The following is an 18,256-nucleotide window of genomic DNA, read 5'->3' on the forward strand; positions in this document are numbered from 1 at the left end:
CAGCAAGTGCCAGGTCCACCAGTCCACCACTCCCATGTTCGCGATCGGCCGACTGGCGGTTGAAAGTAGCAAATGCAACGCACTGCAAGTCACACTGGAACGGGTTTGCAACGTCGTCTGGAGGTTTTGTGGAGTCGCAAGAGTTCCGGGGATCTGTTGCTGCTGTCTCAAATCTAATGTTTCTCAACCTCCCATCCCTGTTTTTTGCCGCCAAATGCATCCCAAGTTCCCGGCTCGAAACTGGAACGGTGCTGCGTTCAAGAAGCTGAGAGGCGGGAGGAGGAAAAGGGGACAAGGTCTGTTCTCGCACGCAAGGAACTTGAACTCCACCAACACTAAAGTTGACTGATATACGAACTGCGGGACGGAACGAATGACGAACGATGAGAAAGTGGTAGGTACGGAAGCCCGCATGGGAAAGGGATCACCGTGACTTGTAACCGATACCGTCCGTTACACCTTTACCAGTCCGTGTAGAGGGTTCCTGCCTTTTTCTCCTCCTTTCCCTTTTTCTTGTTCTTTCTCTGTTCATCCCCGATATTCCATTCCTTTTTTTTCTTTTAATCTTCCTTCGTTATCTCCTTCCTCTGCCAAGGCAAAAGGCACCCCAGACCCTACCCTACTTACTTGCAGCTCAAGATCGCGCCTCTGCGTGAACCCAACGTTCCTTGGTTACGACTGCTTCGCTCGCTCACTCTTGCATCTTCAAGACTCGACACTCCTCGACATCACTGGGGGTTCATGTCACTGGAAGTTCAAATGTCGAAACCATGACCATGAAGGTACTACTATTCCAGCGTCCAACTCGGGGTTTCTCCATCATCGTCACCCTCGTCTTCATCGTTGTTCTGTGGAGCATCGCCCGACTACGTCATCATGGCTCTCTACTACCGACCACCTTTGACAAGTGGGGAGGCATAGGGGAGTGGAAAGGGCAAGGAGGAGGAGGAGGAGGAGGAGGAGGAAGAGGAAGAGGAGGGAGCAACCCGCCGACACCAGCAGACCAGACCACTCTGAAAGGCGCACAACGACCTTACAGACCCAAGCTCGAACCAGGCCAGTGTCCCAAGGACCTCGAGTTCCTACGTCGCCCCGAGCTTGGCTTAACCGACAACATCCTCTACTCGCGCCGCTGCATAAAGCCCGTCTACAAGGCCAATTTCGACCGCAGCGCCATCACCAACGTCGCCGGGCCACTCGTCACCAACACCACCTCCCTCGATCTCACCTCGTGCTCCCACGATGAGCCCATCCCCTGCGAGCCGCTTGCCCTCGAGGTGCCTATGCCCTACCCCAAGGACGCCCAGTACCCGCACCTGCTTTTCGGCGTCGCCTCCAAGTATCAGCGCATGCGCGAAGCCATTCCGGCCTTCGCCCACTGGCTAGCCGGCACGGGCGCCCGTCTGGTCGGCACCATCGCCGACGCCATTCCTCCCGAGCACCAAGACGACAGCACCCGAAACTCGTTCAACCTAACCTTACTTGAAGAGGAATACCGCGCCGCAGGCATCATCGCCACCTTCGTCCCTCCCAAGGTCTTCAAGCGTCTCAACCTCAAAGACGGCAAACCCGACCCTCGTCCCGTGCCCGTCGAGCACCACCACTTTCTCGTCATCAAGGAACTCCTCTCCGTCATCGACTCGTCCCAGTCACCCCAGCCTCCGCAGTGGCTCGCCATCCTAGACGACGACACCTTCTTCCCCTCCCTTTCCCCTCTCTCCCAAACCCTTTCGCGATACGACCACACCCGTCCCGCCTGGCTCGGCGCTCTATCCGATGACTTCATGGCCGTGCAAGCCTGGGGCTTCATGGCCTTTGGCGGCGCCGGCTCCTTTTTGTCTTTGCCCCTAGCGCGACAACTGGCACCCCACTTGGAGCAATGCATCACCACCGCCTCGGTCCAAACCGGCGACGGAATCTTGCGGGATTGCATCTACTCGCACACACGAACCCGACTGACGCTGGTGGAGGGGCTGAACCAGCATGATATCAAAGGGGACCCCTCAGGTTTCTTTGAGAGCGGCATCTGGCCGGTGCTGAGTCTGCATCATTGGAAGAGTTGGTACCACGCGCCGGTGGCCAAGATGGCGAGGGTGGCCAAGGAGGTTTGTGGAGATTGTTTTTTGATGAGGGTTCGGTTCGGGACTGGTTCTTCTTCTTCTTCTTCTAAAGACAACAAGAAAAGGAAAGAGGAGGAAAGTCTGCTGAGTCTGGGGTATTCGATTACGCAATACCCTGGCCTTGCCAATGGGCTCGACGACATTGACCTCTCAAGGGTGGAGGGAACGTGGAAGGAGGCGGAACGGAAGGAGAAGTGGGCGTTTAGTTATGGTCCGGTCAGGAGGAAGTTGCAGGTGAATAAGGAGAAGAAGAGTTGGAGATTGGTAGATGTTGATGTTGGGGAGGAGGATTCATCATCATCACCGTCAAAGCCACCATCACAGTCTACGACCAATAAGAAAGAGGGCGGAGGGCCAAAGGAAGGCAGAGCATGGATATCACCAAGGAAGGGTAAGAAGAGGTTCAGACAGATTTATGTGCACAAAGCTGCTGGACCGGCGGTGGGCGAGAGCATGGATGAGGTGATTGAGTTGGTTTGGGAGGTTTGAGGTCGATATGAAGACGATATCTCATCTCTACAACATCTAGAAGGACTGTACATTTTCAGTTTTGGGGGCTACGCATTAATCGGGATTTCAATTCATTAAGCCGGCTGGCTTGGCATCATTGGGTTGGTTGGGAATGGCGGCATTGGGTATGCCGAACGGCTACATCATATCATGGAAGGCGGCGTTCGACGGATTGTTTTGTTTCAATGTAAATGTAGACAACACCTTGCAGATGGGTTGATGACCCAGAAATGGTCTTTTCGAGAGTTGATCCTAGTCAGGACTGACGTTACGCCAAAATTCAAGGAGCTCACTACTGTGTAGTGTGTGTGCATATAATGTGCTTTGACTCGCGATGCACTGGAGAAGTTTGAACTTGCATCGCCTGCGTCACAGGTACAACCGGCAGAAGGATCCGTCCGTCTCGCTCTCTTCCCACACTTTTCCCTCCTCAGTCTGATCCTCGGTCATAGGCAGGAAAAGGACCAGGACCGATTCCTGACCCCATTCCGCCACGGCAAACGAGTGTACCATTTCTGTTTTCCACGCCTTCGTCTACAAAGACCAATATCGTCGTCAGCCCTTTACTTTCTTTTCTCTTTTTTTATCAAACTAACGTAAGCTGTCCTCGGTATATATGTGTGTGTGTGTATGAGAGGGAAAGAGGAGGAAAAGCAAAAACATACCAAGGTCCAAGACGGTAATAACAGTAGCATCAGAACCCACCGCCGCCGCCGCCGTCATCGGGACACAGCTACACTTGAGTTCAGACAGGCGCACCGGAAGGCCGACAGTTGTTGTTGTGAGGTTACAATCAGTGCAGTAGTTTGCGAATTTGCCTCTGTGGTTGTAAGTGAAATTCAAGACTTGTCAGCTTTATTGCCTGTAGGTATTTCCTTTAATGCAGCAGCTATTGCGCTCATAAAACGGAAAAAAAGAATCATAAATGGAAGAAAGAAAAGAGAAGAAGATGAGATGAAGTAAAGGAATGGAAAAAAGAAGAAGAGAAAAAAGAAAAAAAAAAAAAAAAAAAAAAAAAAAAAAAAAAAAAAAAAAAAAAAAGAAGGACTTACAAAACCTGCCAGATTAACTTCCCAGGGATATAGCCACCACTCCCCTGGTCGAACCCGATACACAGATTTAGGTCGAGCTGGTTGAACTCTTCCTCCTCTGGGGATTGATTCCCTTCCACTTGTTCATGTTCTTCCTCTGGGCCACCAAAGACGTCGTCGGCCGGCTCGATAGGCCGACAAGTCGCGGCAAGGAAGTACCCGTTCATGAGGGTGATTTGGGCGCAGGAGCGGGAGAAGTTGCCGGTTATCATCATTTCATTGTTGTCGTTGCTGTGGTCGTTGTTGTTGTGAGGGAGAGGGGGAGTTAGAGCGAGAGAGAGGGGGGGAGTGACTAGGGAGGACCTGGAGAGTGTGGCGATTGAATTTGGAGATGCTGAAGCTGAAGCTGTGGGGTGGGTGAGGGCGAGGGGAAAGGAGAAGGAGGCGAGGAGAGAGATGCCGAGGGCGGAGAGGATGGAGAGTTCATGCATTTTTGGTGATTGTTTGTTTGTATGTTTGTTTGGGTTGTGGAAGTTGTTGATGAGATCTCGTCAATGGTGATGTGATGATGGTGACTGAGATCTTGGTTGGTTGTAGACGGATTGCTGAAGAAGAAATGGAGAGATGGATATCGACTTCGTGATGTTGCTTCCACTTGTATGTGAAGATTTTGAAAATCTGTTGCGAGATATCGATGAGCTCTATCTTTCACTCCATTGTGCTGAAGGAATGAAGGAGGGTGTCGCACTTGGTGCTGTCTGCCCTGTGGATTGGCGAAACTCTCGAGTGAGAACCTTGATAGTTTTTGTCTGTGCCCGTCTACCTAGAATGGAAGGCGCCTGGTTCGTTTGCTCTTGCCGGCTAGACTATGAGAATAGTATCAAAGTCAGTCAGCGTCAGATTTTACATCTTCGGACGATACTATGCAGTCTCACGAAGACGGATACAATGTCTCGAAATAGAATCGAGACCAGTAGACGTCACGTCACAGCCAAGCTGTCTGCACTACAGACGACCTACTTCAGCCTATACACCCTTTTCCCCTGGAAGGAGGCACGTCATGACGATACTTGTTTGTTTTGTTCATTTGAGGAAATGCATCATCAGCTAGTGTTTCAACGAAGAAGATAACAGCGGCGTGATATCGTGTTTGTCGAAGCAAGCTTTTGGGTAACAGGACTCCCGTCTCGAGAGAGCAAGAAAAGCAAAAGACTGACTGTTCCTGTGCAACAGGAGATATTCCCCCCGCGATCTGAGAAACCTGGGGAAAGAAAGCTCCATGCGGCGAGTGGCAGGGAGGACAGTGAGCGAGACTAAGACTATGATTGAGGCCACTTTGAAACAAAAGCTGACGAGGAGATACACCAGAAAGGAAGATCCGCGATTGGAGTCTGAGTGACTCGCAGGGTAAGTATTACCTCCTTGTTAAGTGTAGGTTGTTCATAGATTTGCCATCATATGTACCTATATTTGTGATGTCTTCTTGGGCAGGACATCTCTTTGACAGCTCGACAGTAACAGGCTAGAGCCATGTGGACGCGGGATTGCGGTTGCGGGATCTTGTCTCATGGATGGAATGCTACTGTCCAGCATACTGTTCCTTCGACTAAAACACAATGACCGAAGGGGATAAGCATCCTCATCGGCCTCAAGTTTCAAACAATATGGCGTTACTGGGAGCATTTCGTCCCGTTGTTCGATGTGACATGACGAGTGTTATGGAGGTATTGGGGAATTGCTCAAGCATTCCATCTTGCCAACTGTATGTTGGGTATCCGTCAGACTAGGTATCAGAAGGAGGCAGCCTGTGAGGAGGATCGAGGAGAATGAAAGAGCCAGAGGATAATTGAGACTTGATGGATCGACAAACGACCTGCCCAACTGAAGTGACCCTGATGGCCCGCACCGCTACCAGCGGACCGCCCCCAACGTGAGGCCATAGCCAAGCCGGCCTCCCTCGTGGCAGACCCCCGTGGAGGTTCACCTCGATCCAATGTCGTCGACCCCTGGGCTAAAGGGCTTGTCTGATGTTGGCTCGCCTTGGCCAGTCTTGGCTTTCTTCCCTACGAGTCCCAGTTGCCCTACATTTGGGTCATTCCTTGTGGTGCTTCTGGTGCTTCTCGAAGGATCGCTGGACCTTCTTTTCGGCAGTGGTCTTGGGAATCCACGATGGAATTCCAGATTCCAGGGGGTGGTTCCAGCTCCCGTGAATATCCCGCCGCCGGGCGATGGCGAACGGCAAGCTCCATTGACGATGAAAATCTAAAACAGGAGTTCTCCGCATTTAATTGACGGTTGCCCCCACCATCTCATTTCCCGTCGCTGGCATAAGCATTAACATCAGGGAGCTGGTTTCTGATTGGTCAGCTGGCTGGCTCTACGAACTTGAACTTCAAGCATCTTTTCTGGCGCCCACTTGGAATAAATGCTCAATGCCTTCTTAGCAGTGGTAGAATAGAGTTCTGACCGTGATGACTTGATTTTGAGTTGGCCTAACCGACATGTTTTTCCGGCTTCGTTATCTCCCCTCTCCTTGTAAGGATGATAATGGCAACTGAGATGGCGATGGGTGATACAAGAGGAGGAAAGTTCATGATTGGCTTTTACCGCTCGTGTATGCGTTATGTACATGCACAACGATATCGAGCCAAACAAGCCTGTAGCTCATTTGTCATCCTCCTCCCTCATCTACACTACGTGCATTATCTTGTTGGTTTTATATCCGACAACTCCTCAACTAGCCAGCTAGACAGGGACAAGACTTGTTTGCCGTCTCTTTTCAAAGGGCCAGACTCGGAGACCTGGAGAGAGCTCTGTAGAGTGATGGGGTTCTGTCATGATCCTGCAATCTTTAGCGTTCTAGCACGACTCATGCTCGCTCCCGTCCGCTGGCCGCTTGCTCGATGATGAATGGTGGCAAGAGGGAAAGCCTGCTTGCAATCGGGAACCATATTTATCGCAAACAGTGCCGGGACAGGAGTGCAGCTCCGGCCCTGGTGTTGGTAACGCTGGCCACGGGATTAATCAATTATCTAGAGAAATCTCGTTATCTTGCAATTAACGGCTGCAGTCGTCAACTTGGTCAAGATGCGCCGGAGTGGCCGGACAGCGGGACAGAGATCCCGGGAGCGAATGGGTTGAATTCCATTGATGGAGAAGGGAATCTCGTTTGGATATTCCTCACTTCCTTCTCCTTTGCTATGGATATTTTCGGTACAGCAAACTACACTTCTCCCTAGATCGAACTTGGCTCGAATCTCGAAGCAGCTAAAGAGGTGGATCCAACGTGGTGAGCTCCATTTCGCGGGTCCAATGGCCAATTTGGGTCCCAGTTCGACCGAGTCTTTTTTTTTTTTCTGCTTGCAGAAGTGGAGGAAAGTGGACTTACTGCCAGGGCGGCAGGCCTGCAACGCCCGGCAGCTGCAATGGATGGTTGGTGAACTGTCGCTGCTTTAGCAGCAGTGGTGTAAGCGGGCCTTGGAGCGGAACCTGGGAACCTCTTAGCGGCAGGCGGGCCAAGGGGGGAAACAAGGGAAAAATGGTCCGTGCCTTGATTTTCCCACTTCAACGCATCGCTGGTGCTATTTCCTCGTCCAATTCTCACAAATCACAACCTCACCTTGTCCGTCTCTTCCTTGGATTCCTGTTCGATGCCGACCTGCTAGTTGCCAGCCATCCTGCAGGCCTGCATCTCCTTTCCCTTATCCGCCCACGTCTCTTCCGTCATTCGTTCTGGTCTTTCATCATCCATCATCAATCTCGGCTTCGGGACCTGTATTGATTCGCGTCTTCCTTGTCGCACATCCACGGCCTGTGTGTTCAATTTCACACTGCCTTACACTCGTTTTTCTTTCAACCCAACCACGACCACTCTCGCTCTTGACCGCATTCGACCACCGTCGTCATCCATCTTCATCGATCGGATATCTCCTCCGTGTCGGACTCTTCATTCGCTTTTGCTAGTTCGCACCTTCTCCTCCCTCTGCCTATTCCATCTCCAGAATACCACCAAACAACCATTCATCCCCTCAACCTCACATTCGTTACATCATCATCAATAATCACACCACCACTACCGCCGACTCAACCCTCGCTTCTGATAACGACGACAACCATCACCATCGTTCATGACCCAAGAGGCATAGTTATTTCCGAGAACTCATCTGTAGAGATACAACACTTTATATCTCTTATCCAAACATCCCGAGGCCATCTTTTGTCCCGCTCGCTCCAACTGGCCATTGCTTTGCGAAACCATCGGCATCAGTTGAGACATTCGACGTCTGTTCCAGGGGCGCCTCTTCTCCAATTGCCGCCCAGCCTCAAGTGCGCGCGTCTGTAAGCCAACCAACGGCTGCCAGCCAGCCCTGCAGCTCCCCGACGATAACTCAATCTCCAAAAACGTGCGCTTGCGCTGCGCTTTGCATCAATCCGCCTTCTGCAGCATTTTGAACCAGGCCACTTGGGACCAAGGACCCTTCCCAGCTATACTAGGGCCCGCCCTAAGAAGCAAATCTCACCTCCTACAACCCGTTACACATTATCAGCTTTTGTTCGCAAATATATGTGGCAAAGATGATGTTATACGAGCGATCCGTTCATGATCTCCCCGGCCCCAGCTCTCCGCCAGGCTTGACGCATTCCAAGTCTTCCAAGTCTTCATCCTTGAACTCGGTACCTTCAGATGATGACAGCGTGCTTGCTGATGCTAGCCACTTTGAAGACATTGGGCTCCAGGATGAATCCCATGTCGATGTTCGAGGGCTAACCAAGAACCTGAAGCCTTCGCCCATGCTGTATAGTTCTAACCCTTCCTCCGAATTGCGAGTACCCTCCAAGAGCAGTCGATCTTCCCGCAGTCCGTCCAAAACCCGCCAGAAGCGGGATGTCTCATCAACGGGCAAAGTCCGACCGACCCTCCCGAATATCCAGAGTCATCTACGACCTGTCAATGGCCGAGTTGCGAGCTTGGGGCTTACCCCCGAGCTGCACACTGCCCCTCTTCCTATGCGCTCCCTTGGAAACCGATCGCCCTCCTCGACACGACAACGCAGTATTAGCCCCAACCTTCAGACCAGCTTTCCCATGAAGCCACGGAGGAGTAGCTGGCAATCGAGCCGGGAGCGAAAGACAGCCAGACAGTTGGAAAGAGAGTGCGACGAAGATGACGGAGACGACATCCCTGACGGGCTTGTGCTTGATAATGTGCCAATCTCGCCTAGGCCACCCTCGGAACGAACAATAAGCCAACCTTCTTCCAAAGCCCCTTCACCAGAACGCGCTCCTCCTGAGAAAAGAGTACGAAGTGTGGGAAATGGCACTCCACCAGTGGCAGTAGCCCAGGGATCCCTTAAATCGCCGACATGGAAGTCCGATACCGCGGTGCCTACTAGAGCCAGCATTGCTTCCACCATTGTTACCCCTCTGGAACTCGCCAGGTCCAAGAGCTGGTCTGCCGCCTTGGCTGAACTCAACTCCGATGCCAAGGAGCTCACGGAAAAGCTAGAGGAACACGCCGAAGAGTTGGAAGCAAAGGGCGTACGGTCCAGTACGCCGTCTGTCCGCAGAAATTCTGACGGGAAGCCCCGTGTAAAATCGGGGCTTCCTGAGCTTCCGCCGCTTCGCAAGTCTAATGTCATGATCGACCCTCTACCGCCGTCCAAGGAAAAGGAAGCTGTCTTGTCCCGCACTCGTCCTTCCTGGCTCCCGCCAAAGGATCCCGCCGAGGAACGTCGCCATCTGAAGGAGTACCAGAGGATGATGGCTCAGAGCCTCGAGGCCGAGCGTAGACGGGAGGCAACGAAGAAGGCCCGGATCGAAGGCCGTGATACCAGAGCCGACAATCTGATGCATATTTGGGAGGAGAACATCATCCCTCGCTGGGACGAGGCCATCCGTGAGCGCAGGACACGAGAGCTATGGTGGCGTGGTATTGCGCCGCGCAGTCGAGGTGCTGTGTGGAGCAAGGCGATCGGCAACGGGCTCGCACTTTCTGATGCTTCATTCAGGGCTGCCCTGAAGCGGGCCAATGATGCCCAGAAAAGAGTGAACGACGGACAAGGCAGCACCGACGATTCCTACGCTGCGGCATGGTTTGACGACATCAAGAAGGACGTGGAAGAGTATACCTTCCCGGATCTTCGCATCTTCCAGACTGGAGGGCCCCTCCACCAAAGCCTGGTCGATGTTCTCAGCGCATACTGCATGTATCGGAGTGATATCGGATATGTTCCGGGCTGCAATGTAAGTTCTCTGACAAGTATTCCGTGTGAAGGAAAGACACTAACAGACCAACAAGACAATTGCTGCTATTCTGCTTCTCAACCTTCCCTCCGCCACCGACGCGTTCATTGCGCTTGCCAACGTCCTGAACCGTTCCTTGCCGCTGAGCTTCCACACGTGCGACAGAACCGCCATGTCTTCGGCCTACAACCTGCTACTCCAAACCCTCCAACACAAGTCGCCCAGCCTTCATGAACACCTGATCAAGTTGCCCGACCATAATCCCGATCTCTACTTGGGCGACATCTTCACTGGCCTCTTCACTCGCCACCTCGCTCTGGATGAGGCCACCCGACTCTGGGATGTGTACGTTTTCGAAGGCGACGCCGTCCTCGTTCGTGCAGGCATTGCTCTTCTGCTACAGAAGGGCATGTCCCTTATGGGTACCAAGACTATTCACGAGGTCAGGGCCATCATGAACAACTCATCTGACGGCGTTTTGAGGTCGGCACCCATTCTTCGCAGCACTGGCGAGGAAGATCGCTGGATGCGCGCTGTAAGAGAAGCCGGGAAAGCGCAAGCTTGAAGAGCGATGAAGAAACAAGAAGAAAAAAAGAACATCAAACATACAAAAAGAGCGGATATATATATTTCGTTTCCTTGTCTTGGGAATAAAGCGGTGGGAAGGGATTTTCACACAAGGAGAGGGAAACATAAGACCAACTGCACGCAAATACGTCATGAAAGCAAGTCACCATACAAAGAAAGCAACCATGTCTTTACTCATGTCACATACCCAACAACGATACGCACATACAAGCAACCACCACCACCACCACCACCACTTACCATCACCAACCACTTTTCAGCGGCCACCGGCGTTTCTGTTCACTGTTCAATTCTTAATTTTTCTCCAGGTTGGATAGCGCTGCGCCGGCTTGTCAACACCGTCTGGGGAACTGGCCTCTTGTTTTTCCTCTCTTTCTCGCTCATCTTCGGCACAGTTTCGAAGTAATTTTGGTACCTTGTGTACAAAACAACAACCACAAAACCTCGGTTTTGAGTATTGTGTATATTTAATATTTTTTTTGGACAATTTTCGAATGCCAGCCAGTCAGGCATCAATGGGGCGGAATAGAATATGAAAGTGGTGATGATTTGACTATACTTGGTTTTCATCTGTGTGTGAGTGTGTGTCTACGGATCATTGACTTTGTCTGCCTGTGAATATCAATGGAGGCATCTTCATGTACCCATTTAGTTGGAGCGGTATATCATGAAATTTTGCATGAACTTAGGACGTTTCCTTGTTCTATAAATATGGTCGTTTATACCTCTCCGCGTATGCTGCATGCTGGGCAAATCGTGCTCATCTCGCAATCATTTCTTAAGATTTGAATACGAATGAAACTTTATTTGTAGTATGTTCTCACCATACATAGATAGCAATGACGAACTTAAATAAGAACGACGTGGCTCAGGAGAAGCAGAAAAAGTAGGAGTCGAAAACTTCTTTGGTTATGAGCAATGAAATAAACAAGCTGCTTGCTACCTTCTTCCATTCTGAGAATCTGTGAAATATCGAGTATCAGCCCAATCAGGTGTGTGTGTGCGATGTTGGTTGGTCTATCCGATCTCTTCTTCAAGTCAATGCCAATAATCATTGTAAGTTCAGTACGAGCTACTGCTAACTTTGTAATCAACCCCCTCCTTGTCACCTTTCTAGATGTTAGTTATACCAGAGGTAGGTAGGTAGGTAGGTAGGTAGGTATTCACTCGCGAATTTCCAGGTTCTCCAAAATAAATATAGCGATACAATGTGATAGATTTTTTTACCTAGAGAAAAAACTAAAACGTATGGTATGTATGTAGTAATGTACAGCCCACTACGTATGTATGGCACAGTATGCAATTGGGCTAGAACCTAGAACCTAGGTCTACGTATTTTTCTCCTGCTTGGTGGAATAATGTCATCACCTTGATTTCCCAGTACGTTATGTAACCATTCTTTACCTAGGTTACTGTAATCCCCTACAACCAAACCGGTGGTGTGTGTTTGTGGTGTGTGTGTGCTGAGAGTCCGTCGTTATCTGCGAGTCTGTGTCTGTGTCTGTGCCTGTGTCTGTGTCTGTGTCCTTGTGTGTTGTGCTTCGTTGTGCTTGTGTGGTGTCCTGGTGTCACATGATGAACATTTGACGGCGGCATACTGGACGGACGGGTCATAGATGGATGGAAATGGATGGATGGATGGATGGATGGTTGGATGGTTTCCACTTTACACTACCTATACAGGACGACATCACACCCCGCACTGATTGATTTACACACTTGGGAAATCATCGTTGAGTAACAAGCAAAGCGACAAAGGAGAGCGTGGGAACGACACCACTTTATTCTTTTAATTAAGAGTCATAGCGAGGGGATCCAGTAAGAAATGTTGTAGTTGTAGTGTAGTGTGGTGTAGTGTAGTGTAGTCGTAGCGAAGAAAAACCAGTGACTTACTTGGAGCTTGGGCTTGGTTCAGGTGGTGTTTGGGTGATCCCATCCCTCCTCCCTCCAATCATCCAATCGGATCGCCTGGAATTACGTGAGCGAGAAATTATAACCAGCCGTGCCAGCTTGACCAGAATACTCTGCCGGTTGAAGTTGAGAGGTTCGTTGTGATCAAGTGATGACAACGGCCAAGCAAAGATCATGAGTTGTAAAATATATGTACACTACATATTTGTTCTCCCTCTCTTTTCAACCGAAACTTCTGTGCTGTATCAGACAGCTCCATAATGTTAACAATCCAAATTCTATCCTTCATCTACTTCCCTTTATCACCCAACAATGATGCCTTACAATGCCATCCATACTCGATGATTCTAAGAATAAACCAATACCCACGCGACACTGCGAATTTCATAATCATCAAGTACTTGATAATTCTTCTTCTGTTTCTTATCATTTCAGACCATCAGACCTCTCTCTAGGTTTATTTCTTTCTACTACTCTCTATGCAGTTCACGTCTATACAGGCAAAAAAGAGAGAAAGAAAACGATGTCTTCACTAAACTTGCAAACATCTCGTCATTGATTGGTATCCTTTTTTCCGATTCGATTTTATAACCATCGGTTCCCGTTCCCATTCCTATTCCCATTCCCTCATATCGATATGACAAAGACCCAAACCGCTCATTTTTTGTTGGTTTCCTGGAAACATGTTGATATGATACTTTTCCAGATTTCTAAAGCAATCCGTGCATGTCCCCTGTGGGGACGTAGTTCTGAGCGTGACCAGGCTATGCCGAACCGATCAAAATCTTATCACTGCCTCAAGTCGACCTCCTTTCTCGACCTGGGTCTTTTAAACTTTTATCCATCTATCGTTTCCTTCAAATACTTAGTTGGTTTTGGGGAGCTTGGCAGGCTTGACACCGAGACCGTTCTGGTTGCGGTAGAACAAGACGCCCTTGCCCTTACCCTCAGCGCCCTCGGTAGGCTCAACCCACTGGCACCAACGAGCAGCCTTCCACATGGCCTTGATGAAACCGATGGGGCCATCTTGGACGTCAGCGCGGTAGTGACGGCCCATGACCTTCTTGATGGCCTCGGAGGCCTCGTCGGCGTGGTAAAAGGGAATGGTGCTGACGTAGTGGTGGAGAACGTGGGTCTCGATAATGCCGTGGAGGAGGTGACGGCCGATGAAGCCGAACTCGCGGTCAATAGTCGCGGCGGCACCACGGACAAAGTTCCACTGATCAGGGGTGTAGTGGGGGAGCGAGGGGTCGGTGTGCTGGAGGTAGGTGATGGCAACAAGCCAGTGGTTGACCCAGAGGTAGGGAAGGAAGTACCAGACGAACATGTTGGACCAGCCGAAGGTGTTGCCGAGGTAGATGAGGGCGGTGGCGGCGATAGCGATACCGATGTCGGAGACGATGATCCAGGGGGCCTCACGCTCCTCATAGAGGGGAGAGCTGGGGTTGAAGTGGTTGACACCAGTGAACCAGCCGTTCTTCTTGCCCTTGCCACGACCCTCGCGCTGCCTCTCGTGGAAGTTGTGGCCGGTGACGTTGGTCATGAGGTAGTTGGGCCAGCCGATGAGCTGCTGACCGATAAGGTGGATCAAGGTGTAGATGGGGGTCTCCTCGGTCAACTCGGAAATCTCATGGACGAAACGGCCGATGCGAGACGCAAACTGCTCGCGGGTCCGAGGAACGAAGACCATGTCACGCTCGATGTTGCCGGTGGCCTTGTGGTGCTTGCTGTGGGAGAACTTCCACGAGAAGTAGGGGACGAGAAGGGCAGAGTGGAGGACCCAGCCGACGGTGTCGTTGATCAACCTGGACGGGGAGAAAGCCTGGTGACCGCACTCATGGGCAAGAACCCAGAGACCGGTGCCGAAAAGGCCCTGCATGAAGGTGTACAGACCCCAGAGGACGACACGGGCAGCCTTCATGGGGATGTACTCGGGAGTGACATACTTGTTCCAGACGTAAAAAGTGACGGTGAGGTAAATGATGTCGCGGACGACGTGCGCCAAGCTGTGAAGAGCCGAACGCTCAAAGCAGTGGGCGGGGATGGCATCGCGGATGTCCTTGATGGTGAAGTCGGGGACCTCGAACTCGTTGCCATACGTGTCGAGCAGCTTGCCGAACTCGGCCTTGTCGGTCTTGACGTTGTCAGAGGCCTGGGAAGAAAGCGAGGTGTTGGAGGCCGAGCGCTCAAGGGGAGAGTCGAAGGGAGAGGCATCAGCGGTACCAGGGTATGAGTCGGAGGTGGCCTCGGTTTGGGTCCTGCGCAGGGCAGGCTTGTTGCCCTCGGGAAGGGCAGAGGAGACGGACGCCATCTTGCGAGGTGGAATTGATCGGTGGGGGGAGAGGAACCGAATAGGATAGTCGAGACGAATCCCAACAACAACAACAACCTTTATCTGCCTGGTGTCACAAAGCAGACTGAATCAGAGAAGCGTCAGCAAAGAAGACTCGCGGTTTTTTGTTTTGTTCATTAAGTTGTCTTTCTTTTGTGGTTGATAATGGTCGAGGTGGGTACAGTCGGGGTGTTGGTCGACTCTTCAAGGAAGAGGCTGGAGGAGTGCATGGAAGATACCGGGAAGGAATGCATGGAGCAAAAGCTTACCGTCAAGGGCTTGTTGGAGACACAACCGAAACAGGAGTATACACACAGGGAAGAGGAGGTTGGTGGTAAACCCAATCTTTTAGGAAGGAGAATGCGTGGAAAAGAAAGAAAGAAAGAAAAAAAAAAAATATCTATATCAATCTGATCTTTGTTGTCTCGCAGAGACCCCGGGAAAAATGGGGTGCTAGACGTGGGTCGATTGTTTATGCCCGGGGGATGATTTGTTGGGATTCCCGATGGTACGGGGCTCGGTCCGGGATTGGGGGAATGTAACCTGGAGACTGGCACTGGAGAGGAAAGGGTTCGTTTGGGTTTGAAGAGGCCGATTGTTTCTCGGTTTTATATATGTAGACTACCGACTCGTTGACCTTCCAAACCATTGGAGATGCGATTCCTGAAGATCGACGATACCTTGGATGCCAGCAGAATTTGGTAGCAAACCAAAGTCGCCCCAATTTCGGTGTCCATGCACTCGCTTCAGTGTTGCAGCACCCAGACTGCGGATACAATGAGGCAAGATCGAGACGCGTCCAGGCAAACGAGTAGGGACAGGGACCGCCTCCCGCTTTTGGCCACCACCAGGAACCATTCGCACTTTTCTTTTCAAAACAATTGAGACCCGACGATAAACCTAACGAAACTGGTGGGCTCTGACTGCCAATGCATTGATGCAGTTGAGTTATGTCTGTCTGCCTATTGTGCATCGTGTCTACCATTTATGACTGCACTGTAGGAAGCTACACACACTGCACACCTAATAGGAAATGTTATCGGGATGCATTGAGGTCCAAACCGGGCAATACATTATATGGCAATCTGACGGCCAGTAGAGTTCAAAGTACAGAGTATCTGATACTATTGTACAGGCCTCCAACTAAAGATACCTTCACATTCACATGCTAGCCTGTGAGCTGAAACAAAGGTCCGGTTGGTTGAGGGGATTTGCACCCAGCTGAGAAAAGGGTTGAGCGACAAACTGGCCAACGACGGTTTTTGACGAAAAGAGAGACACGCAGATGCATTGATTGCCCTTCACATGTGACAAGCAGAGCATTTGTTGTCGCGTCGAGGGTATTCCCCTGGGAGGGGCGAAAACGGGAAGCTTGGAGAACATGGGCAAAGCGACTTCACTGGCTGGCTGGTTGGCTGGAGAGAGATCGTCCATGTTGCGTTCCACCTAGCTCGGCATATTCTGCAGCTATCTCGCGCGCTGAATTTTCCGTTGCTTCCTCCGGTCACTGTCAAATCCGATATTCGATTAGACGACAACAATTGTTCGAGGCCAGCCAGCCCCGGCCTAGGAGCATGTCATGTGCTCATGAGATTCCCGCCTTCGATTTCAGTGCTCAGACGAAATCGTTTCAAGATGCCGTCCGTCTCCAACACGAAAGAAGAAGCTTTATCGATAAGCACTCAGGGCTGGGCTGGATTCCACTTGGATGCCTGGGCGGGGGGGCTGTGAGGCCAAGATAAGGTGATACAAGGATGGGTGGAGGTCCTAGTCTCGTACAGCGTAGCATTGCGCGGGGTAGCTAGACTGAGAGGACGAGCACTTGGACTCGTCTGAGCTGGCCTTCGTTTTGCCATCTTCACTTCAACTCGGACAGGGCTGGGTGTTTCATCGTACCTGGACGTGCGCTTCAACCATTGCCCCTGTCAACAACGGAAGGCCTTTCAATTTTCACAAGTCTGAGCATACTAGTTGCTCGTTCCTTTGACTGAATCCCAGATGGTTAGCATGAATTCCCCGTCCTGTAGACGTTGGCTTCACATGGTGTTTTTTTCTCTTTTTTTTTTTTTTTTTTTTTTTCACACCATCAGGGTCCCCCAAGCCACCCGCTCCCAGGTTTGGGTGCAAGGGGAGGTTTCATGCGGGTCGTCGGCTGGAAGGGAACACACAGAGTGGGGGTTGCATTTTTGGGTTCATGCCATGATGCGATGGCCAAATGGCATTGGACGGTTTGGTGCTTGTCGCGCGCCGCTCATCCTCAGGCGACAAGACAGATTTATCGGAGTCGGCGCTCAAATTTCTGTTGGGAATTCTCGGAACGGAGAGCTCCTTCGTTTCTTATTTTTCTTTTTGTTGGGCAAAACAGTTCCCGAGGTTTGTACGTACCACTGTGTACATGCTTTCAGTTTCTGTTACCATCCACACACACCCACACAAGAGGCAAAAGCCGATAAAGTTGCAACGAGATTCGTCCACGTCGTTTTTACCCAGGGCTTGTGAAAAGCTCCACCCACTTGCAGACCCGGCGGCGGTCCCGGCTCATTTGACCACTTCCGTCCACGCCGTCCGGCCTGTCTGTCACCAATCCCCACGGCTTTCCCCCACAAGAAACCCCGAACGAGGTCCGGCCTCCAGTCCGGATACGGCTCGTTGCCGGGATTTGTCGCTCCGAGATCACCTTGAAGAGCCACAGAATCACACGATCGAACCACTTGAATGGACTTGATATCGCCAGATCACCGTGTTATCTTCGACTTCTTTTCCGTGGCCCTCCTGCGCACTTTTATTCCAGTCCTCTAGCGTAAGACCATGGATACCACTACCCATGTCCTCGTTCTCAGACCGATCCCAGCAAGCAGGACTCGAAAGTCCGTCGCTCACGCCATGAGGTGGTGATGATGATGTTTTTACTGTGTGATGCCTCGGGTTCGCGAGTGTCGCAACCGAAAACGACCCACGCAAATCAGTACAGTACTCTTGCAGCCCGGACCTTGATCCCATGTTCGCTTCTGCCGTTTCATAGCCCAGCCTATAAATCACGAGACAAGCCATCATACGTAGATCCAAGAGATATATATAAGCGGTACTCAGGCTGTCTTTCCCTTTGATGTTACTTCCAACAAGATACTACCCATGACTTGGACCATCTTTCCATAGAGAAAACAGCGAACCTTCGCGGCGTGAATAATAATATGCGTACGCGTACTTTTTTGCTTAAAGTGCTTCAAGCAGTGGACGCGGAAGGAGTGTTTACGTTGGCTTCATTTTTTTTAACTTCGCCAAACTCCTCAAGATTGGAAGTTGTTTTCCACACGGACCACAGACAGAAAAAAAAAAAAAAAAAAACACACACACACACACACAACTGAAGAAGAGATCGATGCTATGCTCCCATTTTCTTTCATTTCCCCCGTTTCTTCCAGTTGATGAATGATTGTACGTTAGTAGGCCCGCTTCATCAAACACTAGTCGGTACAGTACATAGACACTCACTCGCCTTGATACAAGTATTCCAATCATTC

General features: G+C 50.9%; 5 protein-coding genes and 1 non-coding gene across 6 annotated transcripts; 2 read left to right on the top strand and 4 right to left on the bottom strand.

Annotated features, from left to right (window-relative positions):
• Positions 1 to 351: 351 nt before the first annotated feature.
• On the top strand, positions 352 to 2,919 carry NCU02213 (hypothetical protein). The gene has a single exon (XM_954335.3). It carries the CDS (start codon positions 771 to 773, stop codon positions 2,607 to 2,609), a length of 1,839 nt encoding a protein of 612 aa, XP_959428.3. The 5' UTR covers positions 352 to 770; the 3' UTR covers positions 2,610 to 2,919.
• NCU02212 (hypothetical protein) lies at positions 2,895 to 4,203 on the bottom strand. Its single transcript, XM_954438.3, has 3 exons — positions 3,683 to 4,203; positions 3,296 to 3,450; positions 2,895 to 3,164 (listed from the first exon to the last, which is right to left on the bottom strand). Exons 1-3 carry the CDS (start codon positions 4,150 to 4,152, stop codon positions 3,061 to 3,063), a joined length of 729 nt encoding a protein of 242 aa, XP_959531.2. The 5' UTR covers positions 4,153 to 4,203; the 3' UTR covers positions 2,895 to 3,060.
• A 1,185-nt stretch (positions 4,204 to 5,388) lies between these two features.
• On the bottom strand, positions 5,389 to 6,205 carry NCU14150. The gene is made up of 2 exons (XR_897991.1): positions 6,129 to 6,205; positions 5,389 to 6,009 (listed from the first exon to the last, which is right to left on the bottom strand). It is a non-coding gene; the product is annotated as a ncrg29 (non-coding RNA).
• Positions 6,206 to 7,196: 991 nt separating this feature from the next.
• On the top strand, positions 7,197 to 11,223 carry NCU02211 (hypothetical protein). The gene is made up of 2 exons (XM_954437.2): positions 7,197 to 9,904; positions 9,960 to 11,223. The coding sequence occupies exons 1-2, from the start codon at positions 8,237 to 8,239 to the stop codon at positions 10,467 to 10,469; spliced, it is 2,178 nt and encodes a 725-aa protein (XP_959530.1). The 5' UTR covers positions 7,197 to 8,236; the 3' UTR covers positions 10,470 to 11,223.
• A 1,481-nt stretch (positions 11,224 to 12,704) lies between these two features.
• ods (delta-12 fatty acid desaturase) lies at positions 12,705 to 15,304 on the bottom strand. Its single transcript, XM_954435.2, has 2 exons — positions 15,005 to 15,304; positions 12,705 to 14,820 (listed from the first exon to the last, which is right to left on the bottom strand). Exon 2 carries the CDS (start codon positions 14,712 to 14,714, stop codon positions 13,269 to 13,271), a length of 1,446 nt encoding a protein of 481 aa, XP_959528.1. The 5' UTR covers positions 14,715 to 14,820; positions 15,005 to 15,304; the 3' UTR covers positions 12,705 to 13,268.
• Positions 15,305 to 17,210: 1,906 nt separating this feature from the next.
• NCU17252 (hypothetical protein) lies at positions 17,211 to 17,899 on the bottom strand. The gene has a single exon (XM_011397077.1). The coding sequence runs from the start codon at positions 17,787 to 17,789 to the stop codon at positions 17,430 to 17,432; it is 360 nt and encodes a 119-aa protein (XP_011395379.1). The 5' UTR covers positions 17,790 to 17,899; the 3' UTR covers positions 17,211 to 17,429.
• Positions 17,900 to 18,256: the final 357 nt, after the last annotated feature.

Source organism: Neurospora crassa, linkage group VII, assembly GCF_000182925.2.
Source record: "Neurospora crassa OR74A linkage group VII, whole genome shotgun sequence".
NCBI lineage: Eukaryota > Fungi > Ascomycota > Sordariomycetes > Sordariales > Sordariaceae > Neurospora > Neurospora crassa.